This window comes from Lissotriton vulgaris, chromosome 6, assembly GCF_964263255.1.
Source record: "Lissotriton vulgaris chromosome 6, aLisVul1.2, whole genome shotgun sequence".
Classification (NCBI taxonomy): domain Eukaryota; kingdom Metazoa; phylum Chordata; class Amphibia; order Caudata; family Salamandridae; genus Lissotriton; species Lissotriton vulgaris.
In genome coordinates this window covers 178,681,806-178,703,896 of record NC_141694.1, presented here as the reverse complement: position 1 = coordinate 178,703,896, position 22,091 = coordinate 178,681,806, and the positions used below count along the sequence as shown (strand labels likewise).

The 22,091-nt window shown below is 44.5% G+C and overlaps 1 protein-coding gene across 1 annotated transcript in view; it reads left to right on the top strand.

The window, feature by feature from the left end:
- The window catches only part of LOC147706981 (cytochrome P450 2K1-like), a 318,269-nt gene that overhangs the window by 112,824 nt on the left and 183,354 nt on the right, over positions 1-22,091 (top strand). Inside the window, exon 4 of the mRNA XM_086926209.1 lies at positions 3,574-3,734. Within this exon, the coding sequence (XP_086782335.1) occupies positions 3,574-3,734 (161 nt within the window). The remainder of the gene's footprint in view (positions 1-3,573; positions 3,735-22,091) is intronic.

The window sequence follows — 22,091 nt, the reverse complement described above, 5'->3', positions numbered from 1 at the left end:
TCGTTTAGATGTTCACCCCATCGTCTGGACCTCTCTTACCGGACCTTATGTCGCTGATGGGCTCCGCGTTTGGGGCGCCAATTGTGGAAAGTCAGCCCAATTTACAACCGATGCCCAGGCTGCTAGCGCAAGACGCCTCTTAGTTTTCATTCTGAATAGTTACCAAATATAGAGACGGGCGCTGGAAGTAGGAACACAAGAACAGAGTTTTATTTCTCATGAGGAGAGCCTGTCATTTCGGACACGAAACACAGTGTCTTTCGGGAGGTGCTCTAACAAGTTCTCTGAGACATCGCCTTTTATACATTACAAACATTCCTTATTACAATAACGACATTGTGAAACAAGGAAAAGACATCCCTGACCCCTCCCCGTTCTAGCGCAATCCAACACGTGGCTACAGTACAGGTCCTCACACCATACAATGGGAGGGGGCTATTGCTCAGCTGAGTGTGCCGCTGATTTCTTTGGAATGTGTGCGCCTGATCGATTCTCGGAGGGGTGGGGAGGTCATGATCAATAGTAGCTCTTTTGAAGAGGGACGAGTGCATACAGTGGTGGGCAATGAACTGTATCCTCAGGCGAAAGAGATGACCAGTGGTCCGTCCGGACAATCGGGCTCAGTGGAGGGGTCATCAAGGGAGGGGTATTCATAGGAAGAAGGGAGGTGATGGTCAGGCATGAGGTGTGATGCCCAGGGACAGAATCGCACTGAGAGAGAGAGGTCTTATGACCCGTACATGAGAGAACGGGGGCAGTCAGGTACAGCCGGGGGGGGTGGGTTATGTCAGCTGAGGCGAAGGATGCTTCTTCGAGAGGAAATGGGGGGTTTGGGTGGGTCAAGCAGGAGGGTTGCTTTTCAGAGCAGGGTCGCGCAGAGGGAGAGGGTTTTATGGTCTATGCATGTGAGAAGGGGGGGTTGTTCAAATACGCGCAGGAGGGAAGCCGGGGATTCCAATGAGCGGGCAAGAAGGCCATGGTGCCTAAAATGGCTGTCATGTACATATGGGCACGGGCTTTTGCTGGCGGAATGATGCGGTCAATATTTCACAGTATTCATGGTGCTTACAGGGAGGGGAATGGGAAAAGGCAAATGAACGCCGCTTAGGTACATCAATTTTGCTAATTTCCACAAGGAAGGGACACCTTTCCGCACAAAAACAATCATTAATGGCATTTTGCTCCTTCTATGTGTGCTGTAGAATGCAACACAGAAAGAGCAAAAAAACCAGGAGAAATAAAAGTATTTTTCCTTGTTTCACCACATTAATCTCTCCTTTTGAAAGGAGTTAGTTTTTTGGCGCTGCCTCAGATCTACATATTCTTGTAAAATCCGGAGCAGTGTCAAAAAACCACGGGTGTTGCTGGGAATGCTCACAGTAACACCCATTGCATGCTCTTTGCCACACAAAACTGCATTGCAGAGGTCCATATTTACAAGACTGTGTTAAGCCACACAAAGTGTCTAACATGGCTTGTAAATACAAGCTAGAATAGGGCGCCACTGGAGCGTCAAAAAACGTGACATTCCGATGGCGCTAGGGGTTTTTAAATATGCCTCAGTGAGTGACCATTGTCCAGTCTAGAAAGAATAGCAGACTGGACTTCTGTCTTCTAACAAAGCGAGGGTAAATGACTTTGGATGTTTAGCAGCGTTTTCAGTAGCATGAAACAAGTGGTTTTCAGTCTTGACATTTGGATATTGAAAAAGAGAGCTGTATCAAAGATAAAACCCAGGTTATACGCTGAAATGGCAAGATGTGGTGCAGGGACATTAGTTGCAATTACCGAAAATAAGAATTTTGTTTCATAATGTATTTAAATGCAGGATACCAGTATGACACTGATACAACTCTTACATTTTCGCTGATAAATAAATTAGTCTCTGTCCAGTCAGAGATGGAGGTGACTATGATCAGCATAGAGAAAGGAATTAAATCCATCCTCATGCAGGTAGGGAGTCTATGCAAATAGCAACAAGTGTGGGATTCCTCAGTAAACCTTGGTGTACTCCATGTGTGATGGGTTTGAAGTCAGAGCTGCATGGAATGAGCATTAGAGCCAATGCAGATTTACCAATAAAAGAGGCCATATGTGCCAATGTACGACTCTCAAGCCACTCTTGAATAGTTCCTAAACAGCCCAGGCACACAGTTGCTGCCCTCTTTTCCCTGCAGTTTGTAGACTGGGGTATCACAAGCTTCCCAACAGCAAAAATATCCAAGATAACCAAGCTCCCTACTCCCTGGGCTTTACTTGGAAGTTAGCTGCTGAGCGAGTACGTAATTTAACTCCATTTTATTTGTATTCCTGTGCATACATGCTTTGACCTACTACTTGGTAACGGGTATCTGAGTTGCAGTGTATGTTAATGGTAAAAGCAGAGGACACCATTGGCATGTCTTTCTTTAGGGATACAAGGGGCCTCTTTATTAAAAAAGTAATGCAGTGCAGCAAGTCACCTTGCTATGCAGCATTACTAGGAAAGGGCAGGAATGTGCCATATGTATTACAATTTGGCACATTACTATCCTTTCCGTAGCTCTGGCACACAATGGACTGCTAGCACCAACGCAGGCACCCTTGCACCATAGCACAAGGATGCCTGAGTTGCATGCAGGATTGTTTTTGTGGCGGAAGAGAGGCCTTCCTGCACAGAAACAATCCTGAGAGGCATATTCCTTCTCCACATTTGCTTCAGAATTCAGACCACTAGAAAAAGGAAGTCACGAGGAGAAATAGATATTTCTTCTGGTTGCACCTCTCCCTGGAAAGTGTATCATTTTGACGCATTCCCAGGTTAACAAATGATGGTAAATCTGCAAATCCATCAAAATCCATGGTAGTTGTGTGGGAATACCCACTCAACAGTTCTGGCACTCAATGGACTGCCTAGCACCAATGCAGGCACCCTTGCCCCATAGAGCAAGGGTGCCTGCATTGCATGCAGGGTTGTTTTTGTGCAGAAAGGGGAGCTGTCTTGCACAGACACAATCCTGAGAGGCATATTCATTATCCAGGTGTGCTTCAGAATTCAGACCACATAGAAAAATTAAGTAACAAGGAGAAATAAAGATATTTCTTCTGGTTGCACCTCTACCTGAAAGGTGTATCATTTTGAGGCATCCCCAGGTCTACCAGTGATGGTAAATCGGCAAATGCATCAAAACCAATGGAAGTTGTCTTGGGACACCCACTCAACACCCATGGAACGCTTTCCCTGGCCAGAGTATATTAACGCAGCGATGTGAAATGTGGTGTTACCCCTTATTAGCCAAGCCATACAGGGCCATAAAATGTGGCCTTGTGTGGCTTGACAAAATCGCATTTTAGGGTTTGCGTCACGCATGCTCTACGTTGCATTGTGCAAACGCAATGCAAACCCTTGATAAATAGGCTCCTTATTTTATTTACTTAACAGATAAATGATGAATTAATAAGTAGTCCACTAGACAGAAAGTGTGTAAGAGCAATGATTTTGTGCAATATGTTCAGTATGGATGATTAAATGCATAGCATGGTTTCATTTAGATATGGAATGTTAAATTAATTGCAATTGTAATATTCCCCCAGGGAAGCCCTTTGACGTTACGGAAATAATGAACTTTGCTGTCGCTAATATCATCATATCGATAGTGCTTGGACACCGCTTTGACTACCATCATCCTACACTGCTGATGCTCACGCAGCTAGTAACTGAAAACTTAAGGTTGACAGGAACTCCTATGGTTAACGTAAGTGAAATTTTGTTTACGTTGCAGAAATGGAAATGTACCCTACGGACTTTGGGACAAATATACACCTGAAAGTATCCAGGCAATTTTCCACAAATTATTTTGAAGTAGAAATGTATGCTTCTCTAAGCCTGCCAGATTGCATCAGACGCTCTTAATGCATTTGGTCAGCGGTGAAATGTGTGGCACTATATTATCTTAGTCTGAGAAAATGTGGAAATCATGAGAAAGTCCAAATGAACTTTATGGCACAAAATTACATGATGCACTGCAAGAAGTTAGGAATTGATTTTAAGAGTTGCATTAAACACAGCAATGGAGGCTTCGTCTTTCGCACTTCTAAGGTAGACCAGCCAAATAACTTCAACCAATAAATGTCATCTGTCATCTGAGGGCACATATGGTAGACGCTGCAAGTTTAAGCATTTGTGCTGATCTTTTTGTTCTTCCCGCCAAAACGTTTTTAGATTTTTGAGGCTGACTGGGAGCATTGTTTCTACCCTGTATTCATTACATACTAAATACATTCTCTCACAGGTCACCACAGCATATAGTGACGGGTGAAACACGAAAGAGAGGGGCATATTAGCAACAACTTACGAAACTTATCGCAAACCATGCTTAGCGCTACTTTTTTTTATCGCCTCCTATCGCTGGATTTTATTGTAGAGATAACGCAGTATTACCAACGTTTATCTCCATGGCGATAAAAAACCCAGCAATAGCGGCAAATCTATAATGTGAGATTTTCAGCGATAAAAATCCTATAGCTAAGGAAAATCTTGCTAATAGGCAGGTGGGGACTTAGCCATAGAATCCACCTCCCATTGACTATTATGGCTGTAATGGTTTTTACCAGGTGTAAAATCCTGGCGCTAATCGCGGTTAGCACATGTTTTTTTATCGCGTCGCAGGTATTGCTAATTGGCAATAGCTGTGTTAGTGACTGCTTTCAGTCGCTACCAGTTTGGGTACGCCCACTTTGCAGTCATTAGCGATAAATATCGCTGACATGCAAAGCGGGCCCCAAACCGGTCACAATAGCTTGGAAGCTGTCGGTAACTGCTGTTAGCGACAGCTTGGTAATTGGGCAATAAACAAAATCGCCGCTTTTTCAGCAAAAATTGCTGCTAAATCGGTGATAACGCCCTTGATAATATGCCCCAGAGTATTCAAAGCAGACATGCAGTTTTTGGCGGAGCACAGGTCAAAAACATAATGCCTGTCCCTACATGTTTCAGGCTTCAGCTTTCTTATTTAAAATATTATCTGATGTAAGAAAACACAGCAGATCCAGAATCTGACACTATTCAGTGGTTTTAGCCGTCGAAATAAACAGGACAGACTTGCTTCAAAATTTAAAAATAGATTTTGCAGCACAAGTCAGTAGAATAGCAACGTAGGTTGGAGTGGCCAAGTCAGACCAGATTGAAGCTCACACAAAACCTCTACCGGGAACACCAGAAGCAGTGCAGGTAAGGCCTGTGAAAAAGGTTGCACAACAATTGGGTGCATCTTTTGAAAATCACAAACCCCCAATAGAGGAAGGAGGGTGGGGATACCAAAGAGGTCAAAAGAGGGCACGGGCCCCGTTTGACCACACCTGATCATCTCCTCATCATCATCGTGGAACCCACCCACCCACACCAAAAGAATGCGGTTGTCGCAGCCATAAGGACTGTGGAGAAGGGCGAGGTGGAGAAGCACAGAAAGAGTAACCTGGGTAGAAGAGCTGCTCAAACAGTTTTCTTAGGATGCCTCATGGCAGGGATACAGGTGAGCAGTTGACAGCATACAATGACAGCCAGAATAGATGAGCCGGTCAGACACTGTCCTTGAGATGCTACACGGAAGGGATGTAGGGAGCAGGAGAATGATCAGCAAAGGTCCAGGGAAGCGGAACAGCACTTGCAGCCCAGACCCAGTCTGACGAATGCCCACAAGGTCAGTAGCAAGGTAAGCCTAGAACCAGCAGAGTCTCACGACACCTGCAAGAGGGGCCATTGTGCAGGGTCAGTGCTGTCAGCCAGTAAATGGAGATAAAACTATTGGGATCTATTTTTGACTGATCAGTGTGATATGTAACAAACAAGCATGGGTCTTGAATGACCATCCAGTAAGTTGAAAAATGTATGAAAAACAACTGCGGCCTTTATGCACTATAAACTGTTGTCCTCTGAATGTTTCAAAGGGGTGATGATGCATGCTATGGCCAGGGAGGAAGGGCTGAACTTATATGCCTGGGAGGGGATCTGCTCGTTCTGACCCCTCTTCTGATTGCCCGGAGTAAGTGAGAGCAATATTTGGGGTTTGATTAAGTCACTTATGCCTTTGGACCTAAGCATTTCTAAACTAGCTACACCACTCATTAAAGAGTCCCTGCCTCTCCCCCTACCCTCTTATGTCCCCTCCTTCCCTCATATGTCAGCTCCCTCCCTCAACTATTCTTCTTCCATGCTTTGAAGTGACCTAAGAGCAATGTCTTTGCTATACAAGTCAGAATATTACATAAAATCTGCTGCAGTGGCGGGTGTGGCCTGACTCGCGCAGAGCTCCTGCCCCAAATATCGGAATCCCTCACAAACCCTGGTGGAACCGGCAATCACGCCAAGCAAAACGGTGCTGCGATATCCCTAGACCTCAGCAAGCTGAAAAACGGTGGCCACCCCTGGTCGGGAAACAGAAATCGATTAACGAGAGCAACAACCAGAGTGTCATGCCAGACTCATTAATGTAGGTGCCTGACCAGCGTGCCGGAATCAAGTAAGACTAATGGAGTCGTGGCTGAGGGTTTTGGCTTCCAGGCCCCGCCTGCGAGTCCCGTGCTCTGGCATGATCTGGCTCCCCCGTCATGAGGCCGTCATGTGATTAATGGAGGTCCGCTGATATCGTGAGAGCCCGGAAGACTAATAGGCCTGAAGCCCAAACTAGAGAGCTTCCGTGCAAAGTGAAGACAAAAATGACATGTGCACGCCTACCCTGGACCCACCCAACCCTCACGCTGGGCCCACGATTGATTGCCCAGGCCCCCAAAGACTTACAGGACTATCAGGGCTTCAGATTTGCCTCTCTGAGGTGGTATCCTTGGTTGGGGTGGCATCTTGAGGTCCCAAAAGGCCGGCAGATGGCGGAAGAAGTTCAGGCCTGATGGCTGGGATACGCGCCCTCTGTGCTGGAAGGAGACTGCATTGTGCGTGACTTCGCCAGATCCTACTGGACCTCACGCTTGTTCCAGAACATTTACCTGTGCTCCAGAAGACGCATGGAACACCGAGGTCCCAATGACTTGCACCACTCCCGGTGAGGAATGCCTAAATGAGAAGAGGCCTGAGCCCCGAGCCGGACTCTGGAACCTGCGCAGTGAAGAGGTCGGACTCCCAGGTGGAGTAGAAGAGCCTGCTGGACCCATGGTGGAACACTCCTGAAGACCTTAATAAGATCCCTATGAAACTTTAACTGGGCAAGGACCAGCAGAGTGTTGCGACTCTGCAGGGGATACAACACAATATCCTTAAGCCCCACCTTAGCACGAAGCGGGGCACTGGATGTTGTTTGATCAAGGTTTAGACTAGAGCCCCCCTTTTGGCTGTGAGTGGACAGAGTAATAGACATTGATTGGAGAACTTATGGATAGCCCTTAGCCTGCTGGCCTGGGGGAATTTTCTTTTTACCTTAACAAAGAGAATTGGATAGGGTACCCCACCCCCACTTGGGTAGAAGAAATCAGCAAAGAATTTGCAAAACAACCAACACACAGCCGAACTATGGGCAAAGAGAAGCAGTAGAGAGAAGGAAAGGCCAACAATAGCGCAATACACAGTGCTGGGCCGGCAACAATTGATCAGCCCAGAAGAGACTCTGAAATGGCACCTAGCCAAGGAACTATAGCACAAGACGTGACAGATATATTAAACGCCATTAGGGACTCCCGAATGGCACTATAGACAAAGATAGATACAATGGCAATGGGCATTAATCACCTACATGTTGAGCTGAGAAAAGTGGTGGACAGAGTCACAAATGCAGAAGGTGATGTGGTGAAGCTGCGCGAAAAAGGCCAGAGGCTCCATAAAACAGTAATCTCGCTGCATGAAAAGTCAAATTGTCTGAGGGACAGAGTAGAAGAAGCTGAAGGAAGATCAAGAAGGAACAACCTAAGATTTTTAGGATTTCCCAAAAAAGCAGAAGGACCGGCGGCTGATTAATTTTTCGAGAATTGGATCGAATGGGCCTTTAATAATATTAGAATCTCCAAATTGTTTGCAGTAGAAAGAGCCCACCATTCCCCAGGGCCCCCGCTGAGCCCGGGGGGCACCACCCAGAGCCCTGATTGCACGTATGTTGAACTATAGAGACAGAGATATAATAGTATAATATGTTCGTGCAAATGGCCCACCCAAATATGAAGATCGCAATAACCATAATTACACTGATTATACTAGGAAAGTACAGGACCTCAGAAATGGATTTTTAGGAGTCAAAAGACGACTAAGAGATCTCAATATTCAAAATAGCCTAATGTTCCCAGATAGACTCCGAGTGCAATATGGGGACAGGGCCCCCTTTTACGATACACCCCAAGATGCAACAGAGTGGATGGACTCAATAGGTCTTGCCGGACGAGACAAAAATCAGGAATGGCGTGAAAAATAGAGAAGGAATAGATGGAAGCGAGCCAAATGTCAGGATCCAGAGGAGCAATGACTCAGGCTGCATGAAACATCTGAGTTTGGTCTCATCCTGGTTGGTGCTGATGGAACTTTATAGACTGAAGCGGCTGGGGTACCTCTTCAGAACCAGTCCCCCCCACTTTCTTTGGTGCAAGAAATCCAGTCACAGTCTGATGGTACCCCAGGTTAATCTGGAGAGGGTCCCCTAGGTGTATTGCAGCGGCATTCTGGGCCAAGGTGAAGCCGGGAGTGAACACTCTGAAACTTGAGTAAATAAGCTGAAAGGGGAGCAGAATTTGATCCAATTTGGCCGAGGGGCAGACTTACCCAACGGACAGAAGAGGAGAGACTAAAACATTTTTTAAACTACATACTTCCACCATTTTAAGGTGTAGGACATTCCAGCTGCATGGCATGGGCATGGCCTTGCTAGCCTTGCGGAGGTCGCGCAAGCCGGTGCTGTTCCTGGTAGATTGGCCGTAAATCATAGACTGGGTATTTGAATTAGCCTGAATTGTTTTTTATTGCAATGTTATGGGAAGGGAACTAGGGAGGGGAAGGAAAATCGGTCTGGGGTGGAGTCCCGAGACCTTAGTCGACTGTTTAACTGCGAGAATGAGGTACAACTTCCTGTTGTTAAGTTTAATATCGGAGATGCAACGAGACAAAATGATAATCATACTCAGAAATTAAAAGAGGTCACCGACCCATATGAAACTAACATTATGCCCCGGGCAGGAACTAATGAGACACCCCTTGACATTCCAGAGACATGAAGGATGATAGACAGAATTACAAGTTCATAACGTGGAATGTTTGAGGGCTTAATAATGCTGTCAAACGTATCTGTGTAGCAGCCTAGCTAAAAAGAAATAGGGGCAATAGAGCCTTAATGCAGGAAACACATCTATGTGGAGATAGTCTCAGATATGTACAGCGAAAGTGGAAAGGTCAGATACTTGCAACATCTTATTCGGGTATGCCAGGGGAGCACTGATCAGGGTGGCTCCCTGCGTCCCCTTTAAAGTGACAAGGACTAGCCTAGATCCAAATGGGAGGTACGTAGTGGTGGAAGGAACGTTTGAGGGCTGAGCTATATGCTAGATTAATATATATGCCCCTAATGATGACGACCTGGAGTTTCTGGGGTTAGTACTTAGACAGACATACCTTGCACCTGATGTAGAACTCATTGTCGCAGGGGATTATGACTGTGCATTTGATAGAACATTAGACAGGTACCCCCCAAAGCTAGAGGCCAAACCAAAAGCAAGAGAGGCCATGTGTCAGATGCAAATTAATTATAACCTTATGGATATTTGGAGGCATTGTAACCCACACCAAAAAGTCCATTCTTGCCACACCCCAGAGACTAATACACATAGCAGACTTGATTAATATTTGTAACAAACAAGGGCTGTGAGTAGAGTAGAAGAGGCGCACTATTTGGATCGATATTTGTCGGACCATTCCCCACTACTAATAAGTACACATTAGGTAGGCCACGATTTAAGATACCGTTATGGAGGATAAACACTGAAGCGCTCAATGACCTGGTCTATAAGACAACAGTAGGCACGGAATTGAAAGGATATTTTGGAGCCAACTGGAACTCGGCAAGCACTAGAGCAATGAAATGGGATGCCATGAACGTAATGCTCAAGGGAATATGTATGGCAACAGAGGCAGGCGTCAAGAAAGTGCTAGAGCAAGATCTGCAGTGCCAAGTAAATCTTCTGGTCCCTTTAGAAATAGCATTACTCACAGATTTAGCGGGCCCACAAAAGTGGACTGAACAAAGACAGAAAGTAGGGTAAGCATGGGACAGACTAGACAAATACAATAGAAACAAAAGTAGATGATGATGACGGAGGTACACAGAGGGTGTAGGCAGGACGCTTACTGGTGCACCTTATTAGAATGGAGACTCAACACTAACCTTTCCTGGCAATACAGGATGATCAAAATTGGTTGGTCTACACACAATATGAAAGTAATAATGTATTTTCAACCCATTTGGATAATATGTATATGCCCCAAAATCCCCCACAAACCCATACCATAGAACTATATTTGGGAGGCACAGAAATACCTAGCTTAGGCCCTGAAGCTCAGGAAGCCCTGTATGCTCAAATGACGGAGAACAAAATAAAAAGTGCAACAGCACACTTAAAAACAGCTAAACATCCTGGCCTGGATGGCCTTACTGCCAAATTCTATAAAGAATACTTGGAGACGTTGGCTGATTGCTGAGTCAACAGATAGGTAAAGGAAGTGGCCCGTTACGGTCACCCGGGTCACTCGCGACCTCCTCTCAGCCTTCCATACTAAATGAAAAGTCAGTCAGACAGTAGAGCATACAGACCAATATATGTTTTTTCATATACACTCGAGCAGAGCCCGGTCTGCCAATCTCTTAGGAGTGCTGCAGAGGGACTGACATGGAGATACATTATGTACAATTCAAAGCCAAGGAAGGAACGCCCATGATGGAATTTCCCAGGCAGATTCAGCTGAACAAAGAAGTATAGTTTTCGACTCTGAGGTGGGGCATGCACTATCTCCTACCCATGGTCACTCGGTCCGTGCCCGCCACTAGGCTGGTGGGAGAAGGCCTCTATCTAGTGGGAAAGGTATAGGCTAATAAGAACAGTGCATTCATTAGAAAAGCAAGGCCTTAGGGAAATGAAACTCACCAGGCATTTAGTAGTAGTAAAGTTAGCAGTGCTAACTTTACTACTAAACAATTTAATTGCACTATCCCTACAACCTTGTTCTGTGTCAGAATCTATAAGAAGAACATCAACATATTGGAGCAATACATTACCTGTAGGAAATGAAAGGGAATCCAATTTGGCCTTTAAAGCTTGACTATAGATACTTGAGCTTTTAGTATAGCCCTGAGGAGATCGACAGAATGTAAAACCTCTGAGAGCTAGAGTAAAACTGAAAAAATACCTGCTATCTAAATGGATATGATAACTGAAGAATGCATTTTTCAAGCCAAGACAGAAAAGAATTTGGCAGTGGAGGGAATCATTGTCAAAAGAGTGGTAATGTCAGGGACGACAGGAAACTGGGGAACTACTATTTTATTAACTTCGCGCACATCAATCACAAAACGATAAACATCTTCATGATCATCAGAGGAACCCAAAGGCATCTTTTTAAGAATGGGTAGAATTGTACTATTACAAATATTCACAGTTGTCTCCTCAAACACATCTTTCTCAATTAAATCCTGTACAATTTGCAATAATGCTCGCTCTCCTGCCTGTGGTATCTTACACTGAGGGATACGAGGCAAAATAGCTTCGTATTTAAGTCGGATCGAAATCAGGGGTATCAGCAATAGTCCCGCATCTGTGTCCCCTCTTGCCCAAAAAGTTGGTGGTACATCTTTACATTCAACAGGAAGGGGTGCATCTGCGGACAGATGCTGTTATGGCCGGGATACCCGTCACCCCCTCCCAACACAATCCCCAATGATGGGAAGACGGACACAGTTCTTGACTTTTGGAAGGCGGGAGGGAGTTACCCTCCCGGCCGTATTTATTAAAATATGAAACAAAATTAAAACATTAAAATAACAGTTTCATATCATGTACAATTTCATTTTCACATTACGATGTTTATTGGCTAACCTTAACACAGCTCTAATACAAAGGTTCTCCTAGCCGATTCCAAACATCCTGCAAATGCATATACTCAAAATTAAATTGTACATCCTAACATTACGGGCCAACGGCAAGGTCGTAACCGGTGTCAGATCCCTAATACCAGAACTCCCCCCCTCACTTGTGAGGGGCGGGCGCACAGAGGACTGTACCTCTGTGCCAACTTCCAATTTCCCTTGTCTTAACGGGGGCCCCATATTTACTCGACGCCATCTTAGTGGTCGTCCGAGGACTCGTGTGAGGTGTCTAGAAGGTAGCGTAGACCCCCCTCCCACCCCACACTGCTTACCACATCCGCCGTCGCGGATGTCCTGGCTCCGGGAAATTCCCAGGAGGGGCCCGTAGCCCCTCCTCCCCAGGGAGGGGCCTATGACCGCCTTCCCTTTCGGCGGCCCCATCCTTAGAGGGGTACCGCCTCCCCGTGTGAGGGGCCAATGGCCGCCTCCCCCCGGGCGCTCCCATCCATAATGGGTGGCGCCCCACCTCTAGGGATCTTCCAATTACTGCTCACCGATCATGACCTTACCGCCCGACCAAAAATAAATACGACATTTTGAACCTAATGGGTTAGACTGGATATTACACAATAACCATTATTTACACAAGTAACACATCATTCAACTAGGCTGTGATACTTCGCCTAAGAACATGCTAACTAGCAACCATTTTATTATCCTCAAAAAAGACAATCCAGACTTTATTAAAACAACCTGTAAAAGAGATAATATCACCGTTAATCGACTTTATTGCAGTACTATTCGTTGCCATAAGGGGCTGGTGGGTGGGTCAAACTTGGCTCCTTGTTCCATCTCGGGCTCACGTGCAACGAGGAGGTGCAGCTTCCAAGCACAGGAACAAGAGGATGCTTCCTTAGATTGTTGCTCTTTTATTCTTCCTCGGGAGGGCGTGTACCCTCCTCCGATCCGCCTACGGGGTGCGGCCAACGGTGTAGGTGTCTAGGACAACCCCTCTTGGGCGGGAAAAGGCGCGCCCCGGCTACGCCGCTCCGGGCATACCAGCCGGGACACGCCCCCCGCCCAAAATGTTTTCCCGGGGGGGTCAGGGCACCCTACCATACGTTCGGGGGGACCGAGTGGTCGCCCCTTTCCATTAGCGCTGCCCACATCCGGACCTATTGTCATGTAAACACCTTCCTGGGAGCAATAAATCGTAACATACAACTTCTTTAACAAATTCAAACCCATCACATTTTCTCCACAATTAGATGTCAATAAGAATGGTGAATCCACAGTGAAGGGACCAATAGTTAATGCAAAAGGTCTTGCAAATAGGCTTACAATCGTCACACCAGAGAAACCTACTGAAACATTATTTTGGCCAGACAGAGCTTCCCAAGGGACCAAAGAACAAGCAATAGATGTGTTTGTTGAACCTGTATCCTCCAAAATTTCCTTAGCCGAACCATGAAAATCCACAGTAACCTAAGGACTGTGCTGATCTACAGGTATCAGAACTGGTCCCTCACTCTGTACTTGGCTCACTTAGCTGCAAGACATTCCTGTCACCTCATCTGTGTCATAATCATCATGATAGTACTGTCCACCCGAGGGTCATCAAAGTAATTATTATCAGAGCGACCCTGCGAGGCCGCAGCCTATTGAGCCCTGTCCGCCCCTCTAGCTCCACGACCCAGTCCACGAGAACCTCATCCTCTAGGGACTGTCACCTTCTGCAACAACAGTGTCTCTCTTCCTTACAATACACAGACTGATTTGGCCCTAAAGTTATAGTGGTCAGCTGCTTGCTAGTTCATGGAAGCTGTCGAGACAAACCACTGCGTCCTCTACCATTTCCTCTAGAAACATGCTGCAACAATACCTTTGTTTTCAAATCCTTGTGCTTTTTTTCTGTCCTCTCCTTGTCCTCATTTTCTCTGTGCTCATAATACTGCGCCATATTCAAAATAACAGAAGGGGAAGAGGTGGACCAAGTGCTTTTGGAAGCCTGCAATCGAGTTGTAATCTCCAGAACCAATTTGAAACAAATCTATAAACAAACAAACGGACACCTCCCTTAATCGACAAATCCTGCCCACTATAATCCAGAAATACATCTTCAAACTGTGTGAAAGAATCAGACACACTCTCATCTTTCTTCTGGTGTCAATCTGATAACTTATCCCAATTAACTTTTCTCAGTAGAATAAGAGAATGCTTATATGTGATAATGCAACCTGGCAAAGCAAGTATCTCTGCCTTAGGCTTATCGCCGGGCTTCCTTTTCTGATCCCATACTTTAATTTGGTCCCAGGTACCACCCAATTCCGCAACATGATCTTGTGGTTGTACTTGCCTTCAAATATTGTCCAGACCAATAAACCAAAGAACATTTGAATATCTGGGAGTATCATTACTGTTGAAGAGGCAGCTTCAGTCAATTCTTTATAATATGTAGAAGGATTTTTCCTAGGGTCGGGTAATTGGGTCTTAAGAGACAATACTCCATTTCTTTTCCACAGAGTATAAACCCATTGCTCCTGAAACCTGGCCTCCATGGCCGCCTGAGGAACATTACAATGACCATCTGTTACTTCGAGTATATCGGGTGATATATTCGATGAACCTCTCCCATCGGAAATCGACCGCTACCTTCTCTTTGCAAGTGCAGTTCCGGAACTGCACTTACGAAGAGAAGGTAGCGGTCAACGTACAGCAACCGGAAATCATATAGGAAGATACATATAGAAGCCTGTTATATTGGTGGCTGCAGGTATGCCAGTGAGTGGCTACCACCAGGTTTGATTGCTGGAAAATTACAGCAGTGTGTGGCACTGACCCCTAGCCCTGAAGAAGTTGCCGACCATGTGAGATAGGCAACAAAGCATGTTGGCTTCATATAGGTTAAAACGAGGCTCAACAGTAGTGTGTTGGTTTTAATATGAGTATATACCCAGCAACAAATAAAGAACATTACCTAGCTAGAGGTATTCAACTCATTTTAGTAGGGGGGTAGAGCATTGAATAGCGGTTCTCTTACCCAGGGGGTTGGGTGAATATAGATGCAAGTAGTTAGGATCACAATTGAGTTCTTACTTTCCACTAACACCTTTTTTTCTCACTACATTTTTGTTCAAGGTTGGAAGGAACCAATGATGATAAGTGAAATAAACTGACGAGTATCAGTCAGTAGTTCCCTGGGGGTTGCTCCAGTGAGGTTCCTTCCTTCCGCACACACATTTTTTCACTACACTCTGGGTAGTGGTTGGGAGGTAGTAATACATGTAGACACAGACACACAGAGGTTTTTAGCAAAAGAATTGAGACACATCCTGTCTAGGAAAGAATTTGTGCTATAGATTATATATATCTCCGCACAATAATAGGCAGGTCATGTTACAACGAGCCCTCTTGAGAACCGGGATCAGATTTATTTGTTGAGAGTAGAGAATACAAGCCAATATATGTTTATTCATATACACTTGAGCAGAGCCCAGTCTGCCCAATCTCTTAGGAGTGCTGCAGAGGGACTGAAATCAGCAAACATGGAGATACATTATGTACAATTCAGAACCCATGAAGGCACAACCAAGATGGGACTTCCCAGGCAGATGCAGCTACACAAAGAAGTACAGAAGGATAGGTTTCAACTTTGAGGCCGGGCACACCCTATCTCCTACCCCAAGCCACTCCGTCTGTCCCTGCCACTTAAGAACAGTGCATTCATTTGCAAAACAAGGCTTTGGAGAAATGAAACTCACCAGAAACCGTTTCTGAGAGAAACAGATATTAGTTTTGATCATTAATCAAAATGGCGGCCAAACATAAAATGGTGCTGCAAATGCTAACTTACATAGAATAATGCACACGCGAAGATACCTAAAGCATTTTCATTTCAACAGTAGAGTGAAATGCCAAGTTCCATTCATGAAGCATTCATAGTTGTAATCCTCAAACCAGGGAAAGGACCAGCATTATCAAATTCATATAGGCCCATATTTATGCTGAACGTAGACCTAAAAATTAGAAGTCATGTGCCGGCGAGTAGACTACTCCTGTGTCTCCACCAGTTGGTACACGAGGACCAGCCTGGATTCATACCACACAGGAACATGCTGAGAAATATCCGCTGACTTGCACAGAATATGCAGTCATTTGGCGGGAACACCAAGGGAAGCACACTGGCCTTATTAGATATTGAACAGGGGTTTGATTCAGTTAGGTGGGAATATCTTTGGCAAATCCTTCATAAAATGGGTTTGGGCCCTCGGTTTGCAAAGTGGGTCAAATTACTCTAACCAAGACCTATGCCTAGAGTCCATATGGGGCGATACGTGTCAGTTGCTATCAGGTTGCAAAGAGGAACGCAGCAAGGCTGCCCACTCTCACCCCTATTATTTGCCCTACCAATGGAATCATTAGCATGCCAGCTCTGCTCAGAGCTGAAAGGGCATGGCATAACGATAGGTCAAATAGAACATATTGTTTCATTGTATGAGGATGGCCCATTGGTATACTTGAGCCACCCAACCCATTTAGTCCCAATATTACTGTAGGCCCTTGAAAAATTTTGAGGGAAGAGAAGAGTTCCAGCTTTCAGGGTTGGAGCTCCCGTGGGAACTAGAATTGGTGTGGTATTTGGGGATACACTTTGCCAGAGAGAAATACTCTTTTTATGAAAAAAACATGGGTAGGATTGTCAGGGGTCTGCAAGTGTGCTTGCACTTCTGAAATGCATTGAAATTCTCACTGATTGGAAAGAAAGCATTGATAAAAAGGGTGGTACTGTTTCTGTGCCTTTATGTCATGCAGGTGTCCTTTTATGAAATCTGCATAAAGTATTTAAAGAGCTAGATGCTCTCCTTACACAACTGGTATGGAATCGGAAAAGATGTAGGGTTAGCCTGGAGATCATGAAACATCAGTGGAATAAAGGAGAGCTGAAATGACCAATACTACTTGGCATCACAACTACAGCATGCTATAGCATGTCCCTAGATACGGATCCCTCATGGGAGAGATCCCTACTCGCTGGTACCTACGGAAGGCAGCAGTTTGGAGCTCTCTTATGGACAGATAGGAAACAACAGGGAAAGTACTCTCCATTGATAAGGTTAATTGCTAGGATATGGGACAGGACAATAAAAACACTTATCAAGGGTGGGCCCTACGCAGCAGAGGCTGACATTTGGATTATACCACAGTTTGCTCAGATAGAATGGGTGATGGCAATCGAAAAATGGAAGGAGAGGGGCTGCCTGATGTTGTCAGACTTATACCCAGAAAATAGGTTCATCATTTACCAGGATGCAGTGAATACATTTGAACTTGGATATGGGCAATTTTTGCAGTATGCAACAATAGCAGCCACAGCATTACTGCTTTGGCCGTCATTCCCAGAAGCCCCTGAACACTCATACTCAATATGATTACAATAACGGGCGGGAGAAAGTGTGTGTCCCATGTGTACAGGGTGTTGAGAGAGGACAAAAAAGGCAAACCCCTCAGGATTGAAGAGAGATGGAAAGAGACTAGTGATCAACCAATAACATCGCCCGACTGGAATAAAATATACGAGGATGTCCTAAAAGTTTTGGTATGCAATAGGTTTAAGCAAATACAATACAATGTAGTTCACATGACATATTTCTCACCTAGGTGACTACATTCCATAAACACAACTAGGGACCCGCAATGTCCCCGTTGTCAGCAAGCACAGGTCGACTTTGTACATATGTTCTGGCACTGCGATCAAATACAAACATACTGGACCGACATACTGGACCAACTCTATAGGGTGACGGGTGGAAAATTCCCCCTAAAGTAAAGACTTGTCTTCGTGGTCTGATTCCTAGGAATCCAAAACGTAAGACGAGCAGATGATTTTTGGTTCTGGGACTTACGACTGCCAAGAGACAAATAGCTATCCATTGGTTAACCCTGCAAGGTCTAAATACAGATAAATGGAAGATAGAACTAAAGGAATGGGTGCTGGCAGAAAAAGAACATATGAGGAAAACTAGAAAAGATGAAAAGCTACCAGAAGAATTGCTGTCCAGGGGGATGATTATCCAGCCAATATTTGATCAAACCCCGCCCTCTCAACAAGAGTCACTGGAAGAGGTCCATCAGCGAATAAATATTACTCAAAGTCAGGGAATAGGAGTCGGTGACAACTAAACACATAGCGAAAGCATACATTTAAGATGTTGGCAAATAAGAAGCCGGAAAGGGGGGAGGGAGTTGGGAGGGTTGAAATGATGTCATATATTATACTTAAGTAAGCTGTGACAACTGTGAGATGTAACCTGTAACATAGGTTAATTACACTGTTTTTTTGGAACTATAGTGTTACATGCTTGAAAACAGTCTGTATACGGATGTCGATTATGTTATGAAAATAATAAAGAAAGTAAAAAAAAAATCTTCTGCAGTGTTCTGAAGCAGCCTAAAACCATGATAAGTGAAACAGAAGACTCGAGAATCATCTTCCCATTAAATTCCTATTAAACTCTCCACTTCAGAGTCTCTCCTTCTCTCTTGCAGTCTTTTAATGTGGCCTAAGTGGATGTAAGTGCTACAAACAAACAGATGAACATAGGATGATACCCTTCTCACGCTTGTCCTCTCCGCATGGCTTTATTGTCCCTTAGCTTGTTGAAGATGTCCAAAGGCTTCCCGAATGAAACAAAAAAAACAACCAAAAATAAAAATGTTTTTAACATCTTCCTTCTCCCCTCCTTGCCTGTCATATGGTTATACATTGCCTATATGCTGTGTTAAGTTAGCATGAGCTTATTAGAAGTTTAACCTTTCTGCTGTTTCTGCAAACGACACATATCTGCTGCTTTAGCTTTGAGCCTAGTAGAATGTTTTGATTTACGCGAGAATAATATGTTGTTACTCTGCTATCAGCCTTGCTTGGTGAGCTGCGTCTGTACAATGAGTGCTGAAACCTTCAAGGATATCTCAACACAGTGGTTGTTGTGAGGTTTGATCTTCGCAAGTTCCTAGACATAACATACATGCAGCTGCAGCCAAATTCAGGCTTTAGGTGCGTTTTATATGGCTTTGCACTGAGCATACACACTTTTGATGGTGCTTCGCATGCAGAGAGCTGGTGGAAGATGATATAATCCCTTACCACTAAGATCTGAGGTATGGGCCCGCCCTGCTAAAAACCCAAAGAGACCTTCTTAGATATAATATAATATGCTAGCTAGGGAGGGTGAGAATTAGGTGTTACTGAACCCTATTCGTTTTAGCATTTTACCATTCTTTCACCATTTGTGTTCTATGGACTAGTGACTATGCTGATTACTTTGTTTCTTATAATATGTTTGCTTGTATTAGCTAAGATACTGCATTTGAGAACACTGCATTAGTGAATAAACATTTCAAATATGCACGTATCCTCTTTTACTCCTTGTTCTGGATTGAAATGATTGTATAACGAAAGAGTGTTCATGTGTTCCACGTTACCTGAGGTGTACTAAGCCCATGTTCTGGTTTGTCTAAGCATTGGGAGTTTGTGATAACCAATGAGACACTGTAGCTAGTCTGGTAGGGGATTTTGGGAACTAAGGTGAGTTTTGGCACACCCTAATTCACTGAGGTTCCAAGTCTCTATGCACAGTTCTGTATGAGAACGGAATCCCTGCGACATGCCTCTTGCCAGCCCCTTTACCCTCTATTATCACTGGCTGTCCCTCTTTACCCTAAAAAACGTAAAAAAACGGCCCTTAGGCATATTCATTTTATTTAAATTGAATTGCGCACAACGTCTAATGAATTTGTCTAAATGTTCTATACAAGTATCATGATCGTAGTGTAAGAGGAGAAGTTTGTTCCAGTAAATATGTTAATTCTGTTATTGACTTCTTTTCAGGTGTACCACCACAATTTCAGATCCACAATTTTGACATACCATTCATTCGGATTCCATAATTTAGATACCCATATAATATAGCATCACTGTGGTTATAGTTAGGCATTTTTATTCCTTGATAACTTTTGTGCTGTTTGACGATCCTACACAAAGTTTTCGACGAAAAAGTAAATTAACTTTGTCTCCCTCTTCGAAACTTTTGTGATGATCCATTAAGCCGGTGGCAAAGTAAATTGGAGGAGATGACTGGGTGATATCCCATGTTAAATACCACAGCAAAGTTTGCTCCCTAATACAGAAAAAAATGCTAAACGGAATTGTACCATATTTCTTACCAAGTTCGAGCTCTACTAATTTGAATCTTCCGATGAGTTTTTTAGAAATTAGCATTTGAAATGAGGGGTTAGGTTAGAGAAATCTAGCGCTGCTAGACACAAAATTCAAAATTTCTCAATTCTGATTGGCAGTAGGAGCTTTTTACCACACTGGCCATCACAGTGCCATGGATCCGGAGAAGAACCTGAGGTACAAGAATGATCTGAATAGTTGGCAACAACATCAGGAGAAAATATTGTGGCAACCATGACTCAGGCACCCGGGACCTAAGGGCCAAATGCCAGGCCCTCTAGCCAAACCCAGACTGGAGGTTGGCCGCCTATCAGGGTTTTGGAGCATTGTACAATGTTGCCGTAGATAAACATTTCTTGACACTTACAGAGCACTCTCAGGTTTGAACCTAGTTTTACGTACCATTGTTTAGCTGTAGAAAGTGTGTCACATAGTTGATCAAAATATGTGATTTACATAGAGTAACAGTGCGAAAAAAAGGAAAAAAGGTATTATCAAAAAGCTTTAGAAAATGCAGTGTAGAAACAAATGGCACTATAGTTAGTAAGAGTCTTGAAATTAGATTACTTACATTTGAAAACCTAATAAACACTGACATTTGCAAGTTATTGAACTTATGTCTTGCTAAATGACATCATTAACATTTCTGATGACATCACCAATTAAATTACTGATGACAACCACCTAAATCGTTATACACAACACACTGTAACACAGTGAAAACACCACAAAATGACTTCAAACGGGTTTAACCAATATTTTTATGAGTAAAACAAGAGCAGAACAACAACCAGCCAATAAGTAGAAACTATTTTTTTTTGTAGGTATTAGAAACAAAGAGCACCAACTGGGGCTATCTCTGGCTGTGTTTGACGGGTTCAAATATAAAAGTTCAGGCGGACAGCGATGGCAAGCGGGTCAGACACAGAGACAAGTCTTTGCCTGCTGAACAGTACCTTGGATGCATTGACATCAAGGACGATTGTGAGGAGAGGTTAGGAGATGCGTCATTGTCGATCTTGCAGATTTAGGGGATGCATCGGTTACGAATTGCACACTATTGAGGATGCTTTGAAAGTGAAGATGCGAAGAATACTGGGGTGATGCATCGTCATCCGACAGCTGGACTGAAGGCGATGCAAGCAGCACAAAGAGATGTGCTGGTGCCAAACCGCACAAAGTCGGAGATGTGTCAAGTACTGGAGGAAATGCGTCATGCAGGCAGAAAAGCAGAGTCTGCAGTCCATGCAGCAGCACTGATTAGAAGAAAATACACTAGTTCCCATCGATGCAACGTCATTGATGCCTGGATTTTATGGTTTGCAGCACTGAAAACTCACTTACAAAGTTCCAGGAGCCTGTCTGCCTGCTTCCTGTTAGTTTAGTTGGATGCAGAAGAGCAGGAGCAGCAGCGAGGAACTGGCCTCAAGGTAAGTATTTTTATTTTTGTATCCCCCCTCTCCTCCCCATGACCACTCCTGCGACCACTCCACCACCCGTGAGCCATGCCGATAGCCACTGGATGTAGAGTTGCAGGTCCTGTTCTTCTCACTGCAAGGCATGAAGCAGCTGGCAGCAGGACCACACAGCAAAGCAGTTCAGCAAAGCAGCAGTCCTTCCTGGCAGCACATCAGTCAGAGCACTTATACCCTGTTGGGGCTTTGAAGTTGGGCAAATTCAAAGAGATGCCTATGTAGAGCACAACACCCTGCCTTTCCTACCATGGCACCAGATTCACTACAGGGGGTATGCAACCCATTATGCGGGGTTACACCCACCATTTCTTGGTGAGTGGCTGTCTAGAGGGGATGCAGGAA